Source organism: Bufo bufo, chromosome 1 (assembly GCF_905171765.1).
Source record: "Bufo bufo chromosome 1, aBufBuf1.1, whole genome shotgun sequence".
NCBI lineage: Eukaryota > Metazoa > Chordata > Amphibia > Anura > Bufonidae > Bufo > Bufo bufo.
Window position 1 is genome coordinate 33646711 of NC_053389.1, and position 23317 is coordinate 33670027.

The 23317-nt window shown below is 45.9% G+C and overlaps 1 protein-coding gene across 3 annotated transcripts in view; it reads right to left on the minus strand.

Moving 5' to 3' along the window:
• LOC120993044 (venom serine protease inhibitor-like) overlaps positions 1-23317 on the minus strand; it is a 242274-nt gene that overhangs the window by 130831 nt on the left and 88126 nt on the right. For 2 of the 3 annotated variants that reach the window (XM_040421703.1, XM_040421705.1), the window contains exon 4: positions 14892-15064. In XM_040421703.1, the coding sequence (XP_040277637.1) occupies positions 14892-15064 (173 nt within the window). Of the gene's footprint in view, positions 1-12691; positions 12851-14891; positions 15065-23317 lie in introns of those variants that run through there. The other variant, XM_040421706.1, reaches the window with a different exon arrangement.

Sequence of the window (23317 nt, forward strand, 5' to 3'; positions counted from 1 at the left end):
ATAGGCAGGGAAAGACGGTGTGTGAAGCGAACTTTTACCAATTTTATTACAAACAACATTTGCAAAGACCCAAATGTCCTTTTAAGGATAACAGTGTGTCTGTCTGTGTGCGTTTTAGACCAGCTTCAATTTAACTCTTGCAGTCTCAGGGACAGTGCTTTGGAAGGGACAGATAGTGCAGGGAGAGAAATTAGCAGTGTTTTTCTATCACAAGCTTTTTGAAGACCCCAAAGTCCTTTTTAGGACTTCTGTGTGTGTTTAACAGCATCAAGATATTTTTATTTTGTACCTATTAGTGACATATACTGTACATCATCCACAGACTGTGTATGTAATAATCTAGCCCACATCTAGTGTCCATAGTGTGTGGCTATGTGTAAAAATACTCTACTACATCAGCAAACAGTGTCTGTAGCGCAATTCCCATTAATCTGGGTCTAATAGTGTCCATATTCTGTGAATTTATGTGACATGTGATAGTGTCCATCATCCCGGAACAGTTTCTGTATTTCAAATTACATTAATATGTGCAGAATATACCGTCCATATTCTTTTTTTTATTTTTTGGGACATATACAGTCTGGCATCCGAATACATTGTCTGTATGTAAAATTACTTTAATCTGGCCACAATATACTGTCCATTTTCTGGTGGTTTCTGTGACATATAGTGTCCGTCATCCCAAAACATTGTATTTTTTCGGACATTAAAAAAATCTACACATAGTGCAACAGCACTCTACAAACCAAATAGAGTACAAAAGTATATTACATTGCAAATGCTATGCTATGCTAATAATTTAGAGATGCTTAGCAAATACATTTTGTACCAAATCATTTGAGCCCGTCTGCCGCACGCCAAGGCGATCTCTCTAAGACGGGTGCCTTGGCGTGTGGCAGACGGGCTCAAATGATTTTGTACAAAATGTATTTCCTAAGCATCTCTAAATTATTAGCATAGCATAGCATTTGCAATGTAATATACTTTTGTACTCTATTTGGTTTGTAGAGTGCTGTTGCACTATGTGTTTTTCATATATATATTTGCAGCCACAAGCAACGTGCACCTGCGCATTGGGATGTGCTGACCCCTCCCCCCCTTTTTGTTTGTAGTATTAAAAAAATCTACGCCACATCTTGTGACAAAACCATTAATATGAAGAAGGCGAGCACTAAGGGACAGGGAAGTGGGCGTGATGCTGATGGTGCATGCAGAGTCCGTGGCCCTGCACAATGAAACTGTGCCTGCTGCCAGTGCACCAGAAAAAAAAAATTACCCAGCGTCATATCCAACTTTGCTGGGCGGCGCAGGACTACACTGTCAAAGTCGGACCAGTGCAAACAGTTGGTCTGTTGAATTGCTGAAGATAATGATTCCAGTCATTTAAGTACCACCCTCACTTCCACCAGGTCCAGTCTCTGTAGCCAAGAGTCTGGTCAACGAATCCTCACTCTGATCATTCTTCCTCCCACCAGCCTTCCTCCCACCATGGAAAGGCTTGCCAAACGAGTGATCCCACACTCGGATATTCCGAGGAGCTCTTTGCAGCCCCACTATTAGAGTTGGCCCTCTTGCCCAGCACGGTTGAAGAGGGACCTTAGATATTGCGCCCTGATTCCCAACCTCTTGAGCCTTCACAGTCGCAAGAAGATAGCGGTGGTGATCGGCAATCATTCGTTTACGAGGAGAATGATGATGAGACACAGTTGCACAACACTCAGGTTGTGGTTAGGTCAAGTCAGGAGGATGAGCAGAGTGAGGAAGTGGAAGAGGAGGTGGTGGATGATGAGGTCACTGACCCAAAATGGAAAGGTGAAAAGCCGAGCCAGGACAGCAGTACAGAGGCGGAGGGATCCGCAGCACCACAACAGGCTGGAAGAGGCAGTGGGGTTGCAAAATGGAGTAGTCGCCCCACACCAAACAGGCCCGCAACCGTGACAACAAGCACCCCCATGAGTGAATCTACCTTTCCAATGGCTAGATGTTCCGCAGTATGGCGCTTTTTTTAGGAAAGTGCAGACGACAAAATGCAACCTGTGCCGTACCAAAATGAGCCGGGTCGTGAACACTAGCAACCTCACCACCACCAGCATGATCTGCCACATGGCATCCAAGCACCCTAATAAGTGGGCATGGGTCCACAATCTGGGTTTGCGGGTCACACCACTGCCTCCTCTTCCCCTGTGTTACGCACTGTTAGCCAATCCCCTGTCGAAGGCGCCAGCCAAGATGCCCCTCGCCCTGCACCTGGACCTTCGCATGAACCGTCAGCAACAACATCCACTTCCCTGTCCCAGCGCAGCATCCAAATGTCCATAACACTGGCATTTAAACGCAAGCGCAAATACCCACCCACCGGCCATTGCTCTAAATGCGCAACTTTCGAAATTACTGGCCCTTGAAATGTTGCCATATAGGCTTGTGGACAATGAGGCCTTCCGCAGCCCGATGTCGGCGGCCATCCCTCGGTGCGCAGTCCCCAGCCGCCACTATTTTTCACGGTGTGCCGTGCCAACCTTACACCAGCATGTGTCCCAGAACATCACCCGTGCCCTGACCAACGCACTTACTGGGAAGGTCCACCTTACCACAGACACATGGACAAGTGCTGTTGGCCAGGGACGCTACATTTTCCTGACTGCACACTGGGTGAATGTTGTGGAGGCCGGGAATGAGTCGTACACAGGGATGGCACAGGTGCAACCCACGCCCAGGATTGCGGGTGCTACGTCCATCAGGGTCTCCACCAGCAGCTATGTTACTGGCTCCAACCCCCACTTCTCCTCCTCCGCCGCCTCCTCCTCCACTTCCACCTCAAGCAGCAGTCAGTCATCAGTCGCTAGCTGGAAGCAGTGTAGCACTGCTGTGGGTAAGCATCAACAGGCCGTGCTGAAGCTGATCTGCTTAGGGGACAAACAGCACATCACCACAGAGCTGTGGCAGGGTATAAGGGATTAGACCGAGCTGTGGCTCTCACCACTCAACCTACAACCAGGCATGGTTGTGTCTGACAACGGTCGTAACTTGGTGGCGGCTTTGGAGCTCGGCAACCTGACACACATTCCATGCCTAGCCCAGGTCTTAAACTTAGTGGTTCAGCGGTTTATCAAAACCTACCCCAATTTGCAAGAGCTATTAGTGAAGGCGCGCCTCTTGTGTGCCCATTTCCGAAAGTCGTCCACAGCTTCAGCCAGTCTGTCAATGCTGCAGCAGCGCTTGCGGCTTCAAGCTCACGACTGCTGTGCGACATGAGCACGCGCTGGAACTCTACATTCTACATGTTGTCCAGGCTTTGTGAGCAGCAGAGGGAAGTTATGGAATACCAGCTGCAACATGGTGTTTGCCTTTCGAGTCAACTGCCACTATTCACAAGCGAGAAGTGGGCATTGATGTCAGACCTGTTTGAGGTTTTAAAAAACTTTGATGAATCCACAAAGATGGTTAGTGACGATAACACTATTATCACCGTAACCATCCCACTGCTGTGTCTACTCAAACACTCTGAATGTGGCAGACGGGGAAATGGGGGAAGACATCACACAGGGTGATACCCAGACCACTCACAGTTTGTCTTCTCAGCGCGAATTGGACCATGAAGAGGAGGAGGAGCTGGAGACAGTTGCCTCTGCTACAGAGGGTAGTACCCATGGAACTTTAATTCCATCTGTTCAGCGTGGATGGGCAGGGGAGGTGGATGAGGAGATGGAGAGTCATCCGGATGTCGACATCAACGTCTTGCCTGTTAGTACTCTAGCACACATGGCTGACTTTATATTAGGTGCCTTTCCCGCGACCCTCGCGTTATATGCATTTTAGATAACACGAATTACTGGGTGTTCACCCTTCTTGACCCCCGCTACAAAGAAAACTTCTCATCTCTCATTCCTGTGGTGGAGAGGATGAGCAAAATGGTGCGATACCAGAAGGTACTTGTTGAGAGATTGCTCCAAAATTTTCCATCTGACAATGCGGCGGGCAGAGTCCATACTTCCTTAGGCAACCGAGGAAGTAGTTCGAAAAAAGGCAGAGCAACACTCTCCAAGGCATGGGACACTTTCATGACACCCCGCCAGCAACCTCACCCTGAAGTGCGGCCTAGTGGTACAAGGAGGGAAAAGTTTTGGAAGATGGTGAAGGAATACATAGCAGACCGTGTCAGCGTCCTCAGTGATCCCTCTGTGCCTTACAACTACTGGGTGTCCAAGCTGGACACGTGACACGAACTTGCGCTCTACGCCTTGGAGGTGCTGGCCTGCCCTGCCGCCAGCGTTTTGTCTGAGCGGTATTTAGTGCTGCTGGTGGCATTATAACAGATAATCGTATCCGCCTGTCACCTGAAAATGCTGACAGGTTGACTCAGATAAAAATGAACAAGGCCTGGTTTCCCCCTGATTTCTCAACTCCACCAGAGGAGAGCTGAGCTGATGATGAACATAAAGGCAATTTCAATCTTTCATTTATAATGTATTCAATCTACTGTAGTGTATTCCCATGCACCTTTTCCACCACAAAAAAAAAGAGTATATGGTTGAATCTTGTTTTCTCCTCCTCATCCAGATTGTATATATTCCCTCCACTCAAATTTTTTTAATACGGTCAGCTCAACTGCATGCCCTCAACTCGCATCGAATGTTTTAGTGCGTCATTTGAACAGCTTGCATTCGCATCTAATTTTTTAGAGCGTCAGCTCAGCAGCAGGCCATCGCCCCTAATGTTTTAGAGGGTCACCAGCAGGCCACCAATCATAATTTTTCAAGGGTGTGTATGATGCCTTCCTTTTTGTGTATTAAAGGGTGTATTAAAGTGCCGGTTCCGTGTAATTTTTGGCAGCCCTTTCACTTAGTGCATAGCGTTTATGAGTGTAGGAGTCCCACTACCTGAACAATTGTACTACAATGTGAATGAGGCCCTCCTTTATGTGATATACACATTGTATCGGAGTGCTTCTTCCTTGTAATTTTGGGCAGCACTCGCACTTTATATACAATTTAATATGCAGGAAATAATGTTTCTCTTGTAAAATAGATTATTATTATTATTATTTTTTTTTTTTTGGGGGGGGGGGGGGTTGGGCGTGTTTTTGTCAGTCTGTAAAAGTGGCGTACAACTGGGACAACATGGTTCCCAGCAGCGACTTGGGAGTCCAAGATGCATCAAGACATCGTCCCCATGCTGTTCCCTATCCATTTCGGTGTTGTTCTGTCACTTCTTGACCTTTTCCAATAGACCAGGCACCCTCCCCTCTTCAGAGCAGGGAGTTACTGGTTGTCTCCATTGACTTCCATTATACTTGGGTGCTCGGCCGAGCACATGAACATAACAATGTGTTCGGCCCGAACATCCGAACACCCGAATACTTTGGTGCTTACTCATCACTAGTCATTACCAGTGCAATGTAAACTGAGTCTAGTGTAGGAGGAGCATTGCAGTGGCAGTGAATTTAACATAGTTGGATTAGTAGAACTACAGGTAACAGCACTCCGCTAGTCAATTGCGCAAAGATATAAGCAAACACTGAAAAAATAACTGCTTGGTGGCATACTTACTGCAAATGCAGCTAGAAGCTCTTTGCGAATATAATTGATCAAAAATATTTCGGGCCCATCTACCAGTCGTCAAGGTCGCTTCTAATCAGATGGGTCCTACTCTAACATGCCTCTCCTAGGCTTACAGCCTACAATCTGGGCAAAGTAGTACCAAGCTGCATCCTATGCATGCCTCTCCCAGGCTGTGAGCCTGCAGTATGGGCTGGGTAGAATGCAGCTGTACAAGCTATCTGATTTAAAAGCACATGGTAAATGGGCTGGTGGTGCACGGTTCAATCTCACCACCAGGGGGAGCCACTCCCCTAGTGGCAGTGACAATGGGGAAAAAATAAACGAACCAGCACCTCCACAATAAGTGAATATGAGAACGCAGGTGCACGCTACCTTGGCTAAAACACACTTGGATTAGTAGAACTACAGGTAACAGCACTCCGCTAGTCAATTGCACAAAGATATAAGCAAACACTGAAAAAATAACTGCTTGGTGGTCATACTTACTGCAAATGCAGCTAGAAGCTCTTTGCGAATATAATTGCTTTTAAATCAGATAGCTTGTACAGCTGCATTCTACCCAGCCCATACTGCAGGCTCACAGCCTGGGAGAGGCATGCGTAGGATGCAGCTTGGTACTACTTTGCCCAGATTGTAGGCTGTAAGCCTAGGAGAGGCATGTTAGAGTAGGACCCATCTGATTAGAAGCGACCTTGACGACCGGTAGATGGGCCCGAAATATTTTTGATCAATTATATTCGCAAAGAGCTTCTAGCTGCATTTGCTGTAAGTATGGCCACCAAGCAGTTATTTTTTCAGTGTTTGCTTATATCTTTGTGCAATTGACTAGCGGAGTGCTGTTACCTGTAGTTCTACTAATCCAAGTGTGTTTTAGCCAAGGTAGCGTGCACCTGCGTTCTCATATTCACTTATTGTGGAGGTGCTGGTTCGTTTATTTTTTCCCCAATTTAACATAGTTGTCAGCTGTCATAGTTGTCAGTTACCACAGGATATGCCAAAAATATGTGACTAGAGATGTCCCGAATAGAAACATAGCTTGTTCGCGTTCGCCGCGGCGGGCGAACATATGCGATGTTTGGTCCGCCCCCTATACATCATCATTGAGTAAACTTTGACCCTGTACCTCACAGTCAGCAGACACATTCCAGCCAATCAGCAGCAGACCCTCCCTCCCAGACCCTCCCACCTCCTGGACAGCATCCATTTTAGATTCATTCGGAAGCTGCATTCTCAGTGAGAAGAGGGAAAGTGCTGCTGCTGCTGATTCAATAGGGAAAGCGTTAGCTAGGGCAGTGTTCTGTGTCCACAGACTCATCTACTGTAAGGACAGCGTCCTGACAGCACCACAAAAAGCCCTTTTCAGGGCTGGTACATCAGTCTGCTTTTTTTAATTATTATATATATATATATATATATATATATATATATTGCAGTTGCCTGCCCGTGTGTGAGAGGCTGCAGGCTCAGTCACAGACAGCACTGTGTGCAGATAAAAATATATTATATTAAATCTTTTTCTGTGATATAATCACAGCTGCAGGCTCAGTCACAGACAGTACTGTGTGCAGATAAAAATATATTATATTAAATCTTTTTCTGTGATATAATCACAGTTGCAAGCCCGTGTGTGTCAGACGCACACAGACTGTACTGTGGCTGCTGGCTAGTGGCTAGACTTCCACTTATACTGTTACAGGGTGTCACTCACTCAAATACCTTTCAGATAAAAAAAATTATATTTAATATTTTTCTGTGATATAATCACATTTGCAAGCCCATGTGTGTCAGGCCCACACAGACTGTATTGTGGCCACTGGCTAGTGGCTAGACCTCCACTCATACGGTTACAGGGTGTCACTCACAAATACCTCGCAGATAAAAAAAAATTTTTAGTTAATCTTTTTCTGTGATTTAATCACAGTTGCAAGCCAGTGCGTGTCAGGCCTACACAGACTGTACTGTGTCCACTGCCCACCACTTATACAGGGTGTCACAGTACCTTGCACGCATAGTAACACTTATCTAATAAAAAATGACAGGCAGAGGCAGGCCACACCGCAGGGGCCGTCCCGGTCGTGGTGCTGTGATTTCCACTGGCCCTGGAATAATGCCCAGTGTTCAGAGGCCACGTACCCTGAACCCAAAAAATTCAGAGAAAATAGTTGACTGACTTACACAGGACACCAAATCTTCAACAGCTTCCGCTAAGAACCTTGACGCACCATCCTCCTCCAGCTCAGATTTGGTCACCTGCTCTCAAGTTACCACTCTCCCGCCCGCCGCCACCACCACCACTACCACCACAGCCACTTCTCTTGATACCTCAGAGGAGTTATTTACACATCAGTTTGGATGAAATTAGTCAGGCAGCATTACACACATGGATGTACAGTGTGATGATGATGATGATGATGATGTTGTACCCGCTGCTGCTTCATTTTCTGAGATGTCAGATACAAGTGAAGTGGTTGATGATGACGATGTGTCCGTGGATGCCACGTGGGTGCCTGCTCGAAGAGAAGAAGAAGAGGGGGAAAGTTCAGAAGGGGAGACAGAGAGGAGGAGACTAATTAGAAGCAGGGGGAGGTCGTCGCAAGGAGCTTGTGGCACAGTCAGACAGCATGCATCGGCACCCGGGGTCAGCCAGACAGCAATCAATGCATGCTGTTGCCACCACCAGAATGCCGTCATTGCAAAGCTCAGCAGTGTGGCTTTTTTTTGTGTGTCTGCCTCTTACAACAGCGATGCCATTTGCAACCTGTGCCAAAAGAAACTGAGTCGTGGGAAATCCAACACCCACCTAGGTACAACTGCTTTGCGAAGGCACATGATCGCACATCACAAACACCTATGGGATCAACACATGATGACGAGTAGAAGCAGCACACAACCTCAAAGCCACCATCCTCCTCCTGTTCCAGCATCTTCAGCCACGTCAACCACTGCTGTCCTCCTCCTCAATCACCCGCCACTCCGCCTCTCACCTTCAGCAGTTCCATCTCATCTGCTCACAGTCAGGTGTCTGTAAAGGAAATGTTTGAGCGTAGGAAGCCAATGTCACAGAGTCACCCCCTTGCTCGGCGTCTGACAGCTGGCTTGATGGAACTCTTAGCCCGCCAGCTTTTAACATACCAGCTGGTGGAGTCTGAGGCCTTCAAAAAATTTGTCGCTATTGGGACACCACAGTGGAAGGTACCCGGACGAATTTTTTTTTCAAAAAAGGCAATCCCAAACCTCTACTCAGTGATTGAAAAGGAAGTCATGGCATCTCTGGCATACAGTGTTGGGCCAAGGGTCCATCTGACCACTGATACCTACTCTGCAAAGCACGGTCAGGGCAGGTATATCACCTACACTGCTCATTGGGTCAACCTGCTGACTGCTGCCAAGCATGGAATGCGTGGCTCTGCAGCGGAGTTGGTGACACCGCCACGACTTGCATGCAGGCCTACTGCCACCTCCTCTACTCCTCCTACTCCATCCTCTTCGATAACCTCCTCGGCTGAGTCCTCTTCTGCTGCGGCGTCTGAATGCACATCAACTGAATCCCCCCAGCTCCCCAGGGGCTATTCCACATCCCGGATACGACAGTGTCACGCTGTCTTGGGGTTGACTTGCCTGAAAGCAGAGAGCCACACCGGACCAGCACTCCTGTCCGCCCTGAACGCACAGGTGGATCAGTGGCTGACCCCACACCAACTGGAGATCGGCAAAGTGGTGTGTGACAATGAAAGCAATTTGTTGGCGGCATTGAATTTGGGCAAGTTGTCGCATGTGCCGTGCATGGCACATGTGTTGAATCTCATCGTACAACGCTTTGTGTCTAAGTACCCAGGCTTACAGGACGTCCTCAAGCAGGCCAGGAAGGTGTGTGGCCATTTCAGGCGTTCCTACACGGCCATGGCGCACTTTTCAGACATTCAGCGCCGAAACAACATGCCAGTGAGGCGCTTGATTTGCGACAGCCCGACACGTTGGAGTTCAACACTCCTAATGTTCGACCGCCTGCTCCAGCAAGAAAAAGCCATCAATGAGTATTTGTATGACCGGGGTGCTAGGACAGCCTCTGCGGAGCTGGGAATTTTTTTGCCACGTTACTGGACGCTCATGCGCAATGCCTGTAGGCTCATGCGTCCTTTTGTGGAGGTGACAAACCTAGTCAGTCGCACCAAAGGCACCATCAGCGACCTCATCCCATTTGTTTTCTTCCTGGAGCATGCCCTGCGAAGAGTGCTGGATCAGGCTGTAGATGAGCGTGAAGAGGAAGAGTTGTGGTCACCATCACCACCAGAAACAGCCTTGTCATCATCGCTTGCCGGACCTGCGGAAACGCTGCAAGAGGAGTATGAGGAAGAGGAGTCAGAGGAGAAATGTGGCTTTGAGGAGGAGGAAGACCAACCACAGCAGGCATCCCAGGGTGCTCGTTGTTGTCACCTATCTGGGACCCGTGGTGTTGTACGTGGCTGGGGTGAAGAACAGACCGCCAATGACATCAGTGAGGACGAGGAACGGGAAATGAGTAGCTCGGCATCCAACCTTGTGCAAATGTGGTCTTTCATGCTGTCATGTCTGTTGAGGGACCCTTGTATAAAAAGGATGAAGGAGAACGACCTGTACTGGGTGGCCACGCTACTAGACCCCCGGTAGAAGCAGAAAGTGGTGGAAATGTTACCAAATTACCGAAAGTCAGAAAGTATGCAGCAGTTCAAAACAAAACTAAAAAATATGCTTTACACAGCTTATAAGGGGGATGTCACAGCACAACGGGAATCTTACAGGAGAAGAGGTGAAAGTAATCCTCCTCCTACCACGACCACTGCGGCAAGGACAGGAAGCGTTACAGATGTGTTGTTGATGGAGGACATGCGAAGCTTTTTCATTCCTACACATCGCCACAGCCCTTCGGGATCCAGCCTTAGAGAACGACTCGACCGACAGGTAGCAGACTACCTCGCCTTAACTGCAGATATCGACACTCTGAGGAGCGATGAACCCCTTGACTACTGGGTGTGCAGGCTTGACCTGTGGCCTGAGCTATCCCAGTTTGCGATAGAACTTCTGGCCTGCCCCGCTTCAAGTGTCCTGTCAGAAAGGACCTTCAGTGCAGCAGGAGGCATTGTCACTGACAAAAGAAGTCGCCTTGGTCAAAAAAGTGTTGATTACCTCACCTTCATTAAGATGAATGAGGCATGGATCCAGAAGGGATTGACAGTGGGGGATACGTTTGAATAACAAAAGGCCTGATGACATGCCTTGGCCTCAAAATGGTCCCCACGCTGCTGTATTTAATGTCTGCATACCGGAGGACTTTCGTGAATTCTCCGCCACCAACTAGGGTTCAAGCCGCAATGTTTTAGTCACCTTTCTGCCTTGAAAACATCAATTTTTCCGGCCGCTGCTACAACAGCGGCTGCAACAATAACATTGTTTTTCAGGCATGTGTACATGCCTCATTTTTCTGTCCTCTGGTGCTGCACTGTGGCTGCAAAAACAAAACAAAAAAAAAGCCACATACAAGTGTCAATTCCCCTTCGTGATCGTTACCTTGTTGTGGTGAAGGGGCTTGCGTATCACAATGAAGCGATCATCACCTCTATGAGTGTGTTGGCAATGTTGCCACACCCCAGATGATAAGGCCGTTGCTTCATTATGATCAGACCAAAAGCGATCGGCTGGATAATTTTTCATAGAAAAAACATTTTTTTTTTTTTAAGTTGTATGGGTGGGTTTTTAATACATAAAATAAAAAAATCATAATAAAGTCTCTTAATAGTTTATTAGAAATAATGCAGACAATTTAAAAAATCCCCATCAATTCCAATACAAAGCAAGTACAAAGCTCAGAACTAAATTATTCCAGGATGTCGTAATGGTTCGTTAATTCAACAATGGTTAATCAATTCGACACACGTCCCCGGATAGGTGACGTAACAGGGATTAAACTGATAGGAATAGTACTAGTTAAGACACCACTCATATCGGGTGTCACAACGACGCAGACGCAGTGACCGTGGCGTGGATTCAAACAAAGGGGAGGGAGCCAGCGTTTTTTTAACCATCTCCCCGTTCGAAAAATCTATTTAATAAATGGACCCCAGATTGGGGACGTAACAGGGATTAAACTGATGAGAATAGTACTACAGAAAATACCACTCATATCGGGTGTGACAGTAAATTGCACGGTGCAGACGCAGTGACCGTGGCGTGGATTCAAACAAAGGGGAGGGAGCCAGCGTTTTTTAACCATCTCCCCGCTCGAAAAATCTATTTAATAAATGGACCTCAGAATTAAACTGATGAGAAGAGAGAACTACAGAAAATACCACTCATATCGGGTGTGAGAGTAAATTGCACGGCACAGACGCAGTGACCGTGGATTCAAACAAAGGGGAGGGAGTCAGCGTTTTTTAACCATCTCCCCGTTCGAAAAATCAATTCAATTCACCTTTCGGGGACCCTTGGTGTTGTACGTGGCTGGGTGGAGGAAGAAACCTTCAATGACATCAACGGGACATGGCTAGCTTGGTATCCAACCTTGTGCAAATGGGGAGTTTGCGGTTGGGCAAATGGACTGTTTGCGGTTGTTTGCGGTGCATTAAAAGGGGAGTTTGGTCTGTCAATGTCTGTGAAGCGGGCGTAACCCTTACACTACCTGATCGATACAACATCATACCTGATCGTATACACACACTGGATGTTTTAAACCACGTTGTTCAAAAAAAATTTGGATTGTTAGGTGATTTATGCCCTTTATGGATTAAAATCCAACTCTGCGTCAACTATGTAATTTTCCTCGGGAGTTTTGCACTGTGGCATCCCCCTCTGGCATGCCACAATCCAGGTGTTAGTCCCCTTGAAACAACTTTTCCATCACTACTGTGGCTAGAAAGAGTCCCTGTGGGTTTAAAAATTTGCCTGCCTATTGAAGTCTATGGCGGTTCGCCCGTTTGCGGACATTTGCAGAAATTTGCGTTCACCGTTCGCAAACTGAAAATTTTATGTTCGCGACATCTCTATATGTGACAGGTGCAAGTCCCACTTCTGTGACCTACACCTATGTGGAGAACAGGTCACCAGAGGTTTTGGTCTTGTCAGCAATAGGAGAGGCGGTTTAAATTACTCCACACTATTACGATGCTATCAATGGTTTATTGGGTATAATAGTTAGAATTGTTACACATGAAATTTTATTTTATCCATATTTTTTGTCAGGACTAGGAACAAATCTTCTCTGAGACGTCAATGTCATCTCTCTTTGATCAGCGGTTCTTGCCTTCATCTTATTATTTCACCTGTGAGAAGTAGAGCAGAAGTAATTAATATACAGGATTTTTATTTTATTTTTAGGAAGTTTTATTAATAACTTATTTTATATAACTTTTCATAGAAAACAGAGGTGGTGTACGATGTAAGCAAAAGAAGCAGTGATCCTCAACCTACTCTTATGGCACCCCAGCTGTTGCAAAACTATAACCCTAAGTCTGCATCTGTCAGGACATGCTGGGAGTTATAGTATTATTACAGCTGGAAAGCCATAGTTACAGACCACCCTCAAACCCATCAGTGGTGGTCGTGCTCGCACACTATAGGAAAAAGTGTCAGCCTCTCTGGTGGCCGGGACCATGGGAGTGCACATAGGCTAGTTCTTTATCCTAGATTGTGCAAGCAATGATTGATTGCAGGGTGGTCTTTAACCATGGAAACGAGCAGTGTATAATGTGATAGAAAATGTAATCCAGCCAGCTAAAGGAAGCAATATGGATAATAACAATACATTATTAAGTTGCTTGTATTAACTTTCGTTACATGATAAATTGATAAATGCCACATACTGAAGTGAGACAACCCCTTTAACAGAGTATATTGAATCCACATACATAATAACTCAATGTAGAAAAAAACTGTGAATATTCACTTTTGGATGTTCTAGATTCATTTATGTAATCTAGAACTCAAAATCCTCTGCATAGACATAGAATTGTTAAATGATAAAATTTTGACTGCTTACAGCCACCACTAGAGGGAGCTTAGGAGTCTCCCGAGTCATCCTTGCTGAATTCAGTGTGCAAACAATATGTATTTTGCTCCTGAGCTCCCCCAAGTGGTGATTGCAGCAGCAAGAAGTCTATCATTGAGACATACGATTAAATGGGAACTCTCTATCAGAAAATTTGAGCTCTGTTCAATATAATTTATTATAAAATGAATTAGTGCAGAATGTTGGACATCTCACTGACTAATAGAAGATGAAGGAGAAGATAAAGAAGGTATACCTAAAAGCTCATAAGTTCCAGTAGAAAAATGGTAACAGGGCCCACACTTATCATGTGCATTTACAAGCACCAGAGCCTACACAGCTACACTAAACAGAAGAATAAGAGAGAATAAGAGAGAGCGAGCAGATTAAGATGATAGGAAAAAAAGAGACAGGGCAAGAAAGAGGACTGATTTAGCAAAACAGCAAGAGAAAAAATGAGCAAAAAATATAAAGAAGGCAAAAGATGAGGACAATAGCGGGAAGAGTTATGAAAATAGAGTGCAATGAATATGAAGGAAGGAAATGAAAAGAAAGAAGGAAAAAGGAGGTGTTACATTCAGGAGGTGTGGAACCACTTTGTCAACCAACCAGTTTGCATTTGGGTTCCCTGGTATTCATCATTTAATCTTTATGCAGAAATCTGGACTTCGCTGCAGAGAAGCCTTGAGGCCACTCTAACACCTTGAAAACTAGCAGCTGCAGAATGTCTCTATTAGACACAACGCTGGAGTACTTGACCTGTGACAGACACAGGATGAGTGGAGTGGTGTCTATGCCATGAAGTAGCAGGGCAGCAGAAGGCATGAACAATATAATGGGATGCAAAGAAGAAAAAGATTAAGAAGACTGAGGAAATAATAAAGAAGAAGATGAAGGGTAACAATTAAGAGAAGAAAGAAATAGTGTAAAGATGAACATAGTAACATAGTTTATAATTCCAAAGAACCACAAAATGATAGAGAAGACAAAGAAAAAGTAGGGGGGAAAAAAGATGAAGAAGAATTAAAAGAAGGAAAAGAAGATGGAGAGCGAAAAGAAATGAAGATGGAGAAGAAGAATGAGGAGAAAAAGAGGAAAGAGGACATTAAAAGATGAGTAAAAAGGAGAAAGGAAGGAGGACAATAAAAGAGGAAGAAAAGGGAGAAGAGGAAGACAAAGAATAAGGACCAGAAGAAGAACTTCTGTTCCTTAACAAATGCAGACGTTGCATATACTGTAGCTCTACATACTGATACAGAGCAGATCTTTGATGACATTGAATATATGGATTACATAGAGATCTGGTGCTGGCTTACCTTTGGACAGTCTTCCTTTGGGATACATTTGTTATCAGGACCTATTAGATATCCAGCCTGTGTACATGCACAGCCAGTTGTACAAGCTTGGATACAAAATTTATCAGGTACTGGACATTCAGACCAACAACCATAACACTCTGACATTGCAGCTCCAACAGGGCAATCTTGACCTGTAGAAAAAGTCATTAGTTAGTTGACACTGTAGCTATTAAAGAACATGTGTAAATCGTATTACTTAAATTCAACTTGAATCAAAACTGCTCCAATTGGCCTGAAAATTGATATATGACACTTTGAAGTCTCCTAGGTCTTGATTTTTTTTCATTACTGTCTTTTTCTCTTTTTTTTTTATTTTTTTATTTATTCTCTCTCTCTTTCTCCCTTTGCAATGACAGCAAAAGTACAGGTTAGTGATGAGCGAGCATGCTCGGCCGAATATCTGTTCAGCTCAAGCATCGCTATGCTCGGCACATGGCGGTACTTGAACGAGTACCACATGTGCTTGAGCGCCATGCTCAAGTCTCCGCCCCGCATGTTTCACGGGTTGTAAGCAGCCAATCAAGGTGTAGGTAAGTACTGCCCTCACTGTAATGCCAGTAGCCATGTTGGCTGCTGGCTTTAGTGATTGGCCTGCCGTAACACGTCATCATGTATATAGCACCCGATGACGCATGTTCGGGTCACACGTAGACAGGGAGAGCAGAGCGTAGGAAGGGAAAACCAGAGTAGGTAGCGAATTTCACAGTTTTTCTTATGAGAAAGCTTTTCCAAGACCCAACAGTCCTTTTAAGGACTACTGTGTGTCTGTGTGTGTTTTTCAGCAGCAAAAAATTTAACTCCGGCAGTCTCAGGGACAGTGCTGAGGAAGGGACAGATAGTGCAGGGAGAGAAATTAGCTTTTTTTTTGCTACCAAAAGCTTTTCAAAGACTCCAAAGTCCTTTTAAGGACTACTGTGTGTGTTTCACAGCAGCAAGATATTTTTATTTTATACCTATTAGTGACATATCCTGTACATCATCCACAGACTGTGTCTTTACTAATCTGGGCCACATCTAGTGTCCATAGTGTGTGGCTTTGTGTAAAAAATACTGAACTACATCTGCAATCAGTGTCTGTATTTCCAATTCCATTAATCTGAGCATAATATAGTGTCCATATTCTGAGGGTTTATGTGACATATTCTGTCCGGCATCGGAAAACAGTGTCTGTATTTCAAATTACATTAATCTGGGGCTAACATACTGTTCATATTCTGTGGGTTTATTTGACATATACTTTACGGCATCCGAAAACAGTGTCTGTATTTAAAATTCCATTAATCTGGGCCTAATCTAGTGTCCATATTCTGTGGGTTTATGTGACTAGCATCAGAAAACTGTGTATTTCGTGGACAGTATAAAAATCTGCGCCACATCTTGTGACAAAACCATTATTATGAAGAAGGCGAGCACTAAGGGACGAGGAAGTGGGTGTGATGCTGATAATGCACGCAGAGTGCGTGGCCCTGGGCATAATGAAACTGTGTCTGCTGCCAGTGCACCAGAAAAAAAAATCCAACTGTCCAACTTAGCTGGGCGGTGGAGGACAGAACTGTCCAAGTTGGACCAGTGCGAACAGTTGGTCGGTTGGATTACTGAACATAATGCTTCCAGTCAGCTAAGTACCACCCTCTCTTCCACCAGGTCCAGTCTCTGTAGCCAAGAGTCTGGTCAACCGAATCCTCACTCTGATCATCCTTCCTCCCACCATGGAGAGGCTTGCCAAACGAGTGATCCCACACTCGGATATTCAGAGGAGCTCTTTCCAGCGACACTATTAGATTTGGCCCTCTTGCCCAGCACGCTTGAAGAGGGACCTGAAATATTGTGCCTTGATTTCCAAGTTCTTGAGCCTTCACAGTCGCAAGAAGATGACAGTGGTGAACGGCAACCATTCGCTCACGAGGAGGAAGATGATGAGACACAGTTGCCAATCACTCAGGTTGTGGTTAGGTCAAGTCAGGAGGATAAGCAGAGTGAGGAAGTGAAAGAGGAGGTGGTGGACGATGAGGTCACTGACCCAACATGGGAAGGTGAAAAGCCGAGCGAGGACAGCAGTACAGAGAGGGAGGGATCCGCAGCACCACAACAGGCTGGAAGAGGCAGTGGGGTTGCAAAAGGGAGAAGTCGGCCCACACCAAACAGGCCCGATACCATGACATCGAGCACCCCCATGCATAAATCTACCTTGCCAAGGGGTAGGTGTTCCGCAGTATGTCGCTTTTGTGAGGAAAGTGCATACGACAAAAGAGTGGTAGTTGCAACATGTGTCAAACCAAAATGAGCCGGGGCATGAACACTAGCAACCTCACCACCACCAGCATGATCCGCCACATGGCACCCAAGCACCCTAATTAATGGGACGAACGCATGGGTCCACAATCTGGGTCTGCGGGTCATACCACTGCCTTCTCTTCCCCTGTGTTACACACTGCTAACCAATCCCCTGTCGAAGGCGTCGTCCCGGATGGCCCTCGCCCTGCACCCTGCACCTGGACCTTTAAATGAATGGTCTGCAACAACATCCACTTCCCTGTCCCAGCTTAGCATCCAAATGTCCATAACACAGGCATTTTAACGCAAGCGCAAATACCCACCCACCCACAGGCCATAGCCCTAAATGTGCATCTTTCAAAATTACTGGCCCTTGAAATGTTGCCATTTAGGCTTGTGGACACTGAGGCCTTCCACAGCTTGATGTCGGCGGCCTTCCCTCCGTATGCAGTCCCCAGCCACCACTATTTTTCATGGTATGCCATGCCCGCCTTACACCAGCATGTGTCCCAGAACATCACCCGTGCCCTGACCAACGCACTTATTGAGAAGGTCCACTTCACCAAGGAAACATGGACAAGTGCTGGAGGCCAGGGACGCTACATTTCCCTGACCGCACACTGGGTGAATGTTGTGGAGTCGTACCCTGGGATGGCACTGGTGCTACCCACAGCCAGGATTGCGGGCCCTACGTCCATCAGAGTCTCCGCCAGCAGCTATTCTACTGTTTCCAACCCCCACTTATCCTCCTCCGCCGCCTCCTCCTCCAATTCCACCTCCAACAACAGTCAGCCATTAGTCGGCAGCTGGAAGCAGTGTAGCACTGCTGTGGGTAAGCGTCAACAGGCCATGTTGAAGCTGATCTGCTTAGGGGACAAGCAGCACACTGCCGCAGAGCTGTGGCAGGGTATAAGGGACCAGACCGAGCTGTGGCTCTTGCCACTCAACCTACAACCAAGCATGGTTGTGTCTGACAATTGCTGTAACTTGGTAGCTGCTTTGGAGCTTGGCAACCTGACACACATTCCATGCCTAGCCCACGTCTTAAACTTAATGGTTCAGAGGTTTATCAAAACCTACCCCAATTTGCAAGAGCAATTAGTGAAGGCGTGCCACTTGTGTGCCCATTTCTGACCGTCGTTTACAGCTTCAGCCGGTCTGTCAACCGTGCAACAGCGCTTGGGGCTTCCAGCTCACCGACTGTTGTGCATCGTGAGCACACGCTGGAACTCTACGTTCTACATGTTGGCCAGGCTTTGAGAGCAACAGAGGGCAGTTGTGGAATACCAGCTGCAACATGGTTGTTGACTTTTCGAGTCAACTGCCACTATTCACAAGCGAGAAGAGGGCATTGATGTCAAACCTATGTGAGGCTTTAAAAAACTTTGATGAATCCACAAAGATGGTTAGTGGCGATAATGCTATTATCAGTGTAACCATCCCACTGCTGTGTCTACTCAAATGATCGCTGCTCACAATTAAGGAGGACGCTCTGAATGTGGCAGACGAGGAAATGGGGGAAGACATTACACAGGATGATAGCCAGACCACCCACAGTTCGTCTTCTCAGCGCGAATTGGTCCATGAAGAGGAGGAGGAGGAGCTGGAGACAGTTGCCTCTGCTACAGAGGGTAGTATCCATGGAACTTTAATTCCATCTGTTCAGCGTGGATTGGCAGAAGAGGAGGAGGATGAGGAGATGGAGAGTCATCTGGATGTTGACATCGATGTCTTGCCTGTTGGTACTCTTGCACACATGGCTGACTTCATGTTAGGCTGCATTGAATTATTATTTTGTTTTTTGTTAGGCAGGGTTGGTGTTAGAGACCCAAAAATCCTTTTAAGGGCTATTGTTGTATCTGGCAGCAATATATATTTTTAGTGCAACCTGCGCTAAATTGCGTGCAATTGTTTGGCCTCCGCAGACAGTGACACAACCTCTGCTACAACTGTAGTGTTACATTTGCACATCCTAAAATTAAGGCCTCATGCACACGACCGTTGTATTATTCCGTGTCCGTTGTTCTGTTTTTCGTGATTTTCTGCGGACCCATTGACTTTCAATGGGTCCGTTGAAAACTCGGCTAATGCACCGTTTGCCATCTGCATCCGCGTTCCAGTCCGTCCAAAAAATATAACCTGTCCTATTTTTTTCAAGGAAAACGGTTCGCGGACCTATTCAAGTCAATGGGACCGTGAAAAAACGCGGAGGCACACAAGATTGTCATCCGCGTCCGCGCGTCTGCGTCCGTTTTTTTCCTATCATTTGCATGGCAAACTTGACTTAGATTTTTTTATACTTTCCTTCATGACTGGTGATTCTCCAAAAATAAAGGAAGACACACGGAAACAAAAACGGAAACGGATCACGGAAAAACGGAACCCCATTTTGCGGAACGGAACACAACAACGGTCGTGTGCATGAGGCCTATCTCTTACATTCAGTGTACTTTTTTCATAGACGCTGCAGACAGCGACATTATCTGCGCTACATCTCGTGTATAACGTGTGCGCATCCTAAAATTATCTGACATTCAGTGTACTTTTTTCATAGACGCTGCAGACAGCGACATTATTTGCTCTACATCTCCTGTAAAACGTTTGCGCATCCTAACAATATCTGACATTCAGTGTAAATTATTAGTGCATACACTTACAAAACCTGCGCTACTGTACGTATTTGCAAGCATATATAACATTTAAAATGCTAAAGGCGAGCAGTAAGGGACAGGGAAGTGGCCGTGCTGCTGATGTTGCATGCAGAGGCTGTGGCCCTGGGCTCGGTGAAACTGTACCTGCTGCCAGAATACAAGAAACACACTCATCCACGATACCTAGCTTCATGTCCCAGTTTGCAGGGCAGCGCAGGACACCACTCTCGAAGTCACACCAGTGCGACCAGGTGGTCGGTTAGATTGCAGCAGATCATGCTTCCAGTTGGTTAAGCACCACCCTGTCTTCCACCAAGTCCAGTCTCAGTAGCCAAGAGTCTGGTCAACAAAATCCTCACTCTGATACTCCTTCCTCCAAACATGGAGAGTCTTGCCAAACAAGTCATGCCACACTCGGATATTTCGAGGATCTGTTTTCATCGCCATTTCTTGATTTGGGTCTCTCGCCAAGCCCGTTTTAAGAGGGACATGAGGAGATTGTGTGCACTGATGACCAAACTCTTGAGCATCCACAGTCAGAAGAAGGTGACAGTGGGGAACTGCAATTAGTGTTTCGCAAAGTGGATGATGTGGATGAGACACAGTTGTCAATAAGTGAGGTTCTTGTTAGGTCAACAAGTCAGTAGGATGACCAGAGTGAGGAAGCGGAAGAGGAGGTGGTGGACGATGAAATCACTGAGCCAAGCTGGGAAGGTGGCAAGCCGATTGAGGACAGCAGTACAGAAGGGGAGGGATCCGCAGCATCGCAACTGGCTGGAAGAGGCAGTGTTTTGGCACGACGGTGTTCACCCTTCTCGACCCCCCGCTACAAAGAGAACTTCTCATCTTTCATTCCTGTGGTGGAGAGGACGAGTAAAATGTGCAATACCAGAAGGTAATTGTTGAGAGATTGCTCCAAAATTTTCCAGGCAACCAAGGAAGGGAGACAAGTGGAACACACAGCAGTTCCAACAAAGGCAGGGCAACACTCTCCAAGGCATGGGACACTTTCATGACACCCCTCCAGCTACCTCACCCTGAAGCGCAGCCTAGTGGTACAAGGAGGGAAAAGTTTTGGAATATGGTGAAGGAATACATAGCAGACCGTGTCAGCGTCCTAAAAGATCCCTCAGTGCCTTACAACTACTGGGTGCCTTACAACTACTGGGTGTCCAAGCTGGACACGTGGCACGAACTTGCGCTCTACGACTTGGAGGTGCTGGCCTGCCCTGCCGCCAGCGCTTTGTCTAAGCGTGTATTTAGTGCTGCTGGTGACATTATAACAGATAAGCGTATCCGCTTGTCCTCTGGCAATGCTGACAGGTTGACTCAGATAAAAATGAACAAGGCCTGGATTGCTCCTGATTTCTCAACTCCACCAGAGGAGAGCTGAGCTGATGATGAACATAAAGACAATTTTAATATCTCCTTTATAATGTACTCAATCTACTGTAGTGTATTTCCATGCACCTTTTCCACCACAAAAAAAGAGTATATGGTTGAATCTTAGGGTCAGCTCAACTGCAGGCCCTCAACTCAATTTTTTTTATAGGGTCAGCTGAACAGCATGCACTTGCATATAATGTTTTAGAGCGGCAGCTAAACAGTATGCATTTGCATATAATTTTTTAGAGCGTCAGTTCACCTGCAGACACTCGTATATCATGTTTTAGGGCGTCAGCTATACAGCATACACTCGCATATAGTATTTTAGAGCGTCAGCTCACCTGCGGGCACTCGCATATCATGTTTTAGAGCATCAGCTGAACAGCATGCACTCGCATGTAATGTTTTAAAGCGTCATCGCACCTGCAGGCACTCGCATATCATGTTTTAGAGTTTCAGCTGAACAAAATGCACTCACATATAATGTTTTAAAGCGTCAGCTGAACAGAATGCACTCGCATATAATTTTTTACAGCGTCAGCTCACCTGCAGGCACTCGCATATAATGTTTTAGAGCGTCAGCTGAACAGCATGCACTCTCATATAATGTTTTAGAGCATCAGCGCACCTGCAGGCACTCACATATCATGTTTAAGAGCATCAGCTGAACAGCATGCATTCGCATATAACTTTTTAGAGCGATAGCTCACCTGCAGGCACTCGCATTTAATGAATTAGAGCGTCAGCCGAACATATAATGTTTTAGAGCATCAGCTGTACAACATGCACTCGCATATAATGTTTTAGAGCAGGCATCCTCAAACTGCGGCCCTCCAGCTGTTGTAAAACTCCCACAATGCCCTGCTGTAGGCTGATACCTGTAGGCTGTTCGGGCATGCTGGGAGTTGTAGTTTTGCAACAGCTGGAGGGCCTCAGTTTAAGGATGCCTGTTTTAGAGCGTCAGCTCACCAGCAGGCCCTTGCCCCTAATGTTTTAGAGGGTGACCAGCAGGCCCTTGCTTAAAATGTTTTTGAAGGTCAGCTCAGCAGCAGGCCCTCGCCCCTCATTTTTTGGATGGTCAGATCAGCAAGCCCTTGCTCCAAATCTTTTTGAGTGTCACCAGCAGGCCACCAATCATAATTTTTCAAGGGTGTGTATGATGCCCTCCTTTTTGTGTAAAAAAGGGTGTATTGCAGTGTCGGTTCCTTGTAATTTTTGGCAGACCTTTCACTTAGTGCATAGGCTTTGAGTGTAGGAGTCCCACTACCTGAACAATTGTACCACAATGTGAATGAGGCCAATGTAAAGTCTGGACGGATCCATCTGAACAACTTTCAGACTTAGAATTTTTTCTAAACTATAATGCAGACGGATCCGTTCTGAACGGATCCAGACGTCTGCATTATAGGAGAGGATCCGTCTGTACAGACACCAGACGGATCCTCTCTGAACGCTAGAGAGATAGACTCATTACATGTTAGATATTTCAAGCCATTATTTGTTATAATTTGGATGATTATGGCTTACAGCTTATGAAACCCCAAAGTCACAATCTCAGGAACCCTTTGCTTAGGGGGTGTGGATTAATTAGCTGACTAGAGTGTGACACTTTGAGCCTAGAATATTGAACCTTTTTACAAAATTCTAATTTAAAACTGCATTAATGTAATTCCTTTTAATTTGCAATACTTAAATAAATGGATTTTTGCATGATATTCAAGATTTTTCGACTTTCACCTGTAAATTGGGCATAGTTAACAAATAAGGGAGTTTACAAAAACACCACACTTTTGGATCTGTTATACTTTGAAAAAAAAAAAAAGGTACTCAATAACGTGTCCCTTATTGAAGGCAGATGACTGTCTGCGTTTATACACACAGTAATATTGGAAGAAGCTGTGGCCTGTTCTGAACAAGCATCCAATTTTTCTCTTTTTTTTTTTTAGGGGACCAGCAGTAGTAGAGTGTGGATGTGGAACCTCAAAGACAAGGCACAAGATGCGCAGTTGTATATGGGAAGTAGCGGCAGTAGTAGTGAGAGCATAGGCAGCACAATATGGAACCAACAAGGTA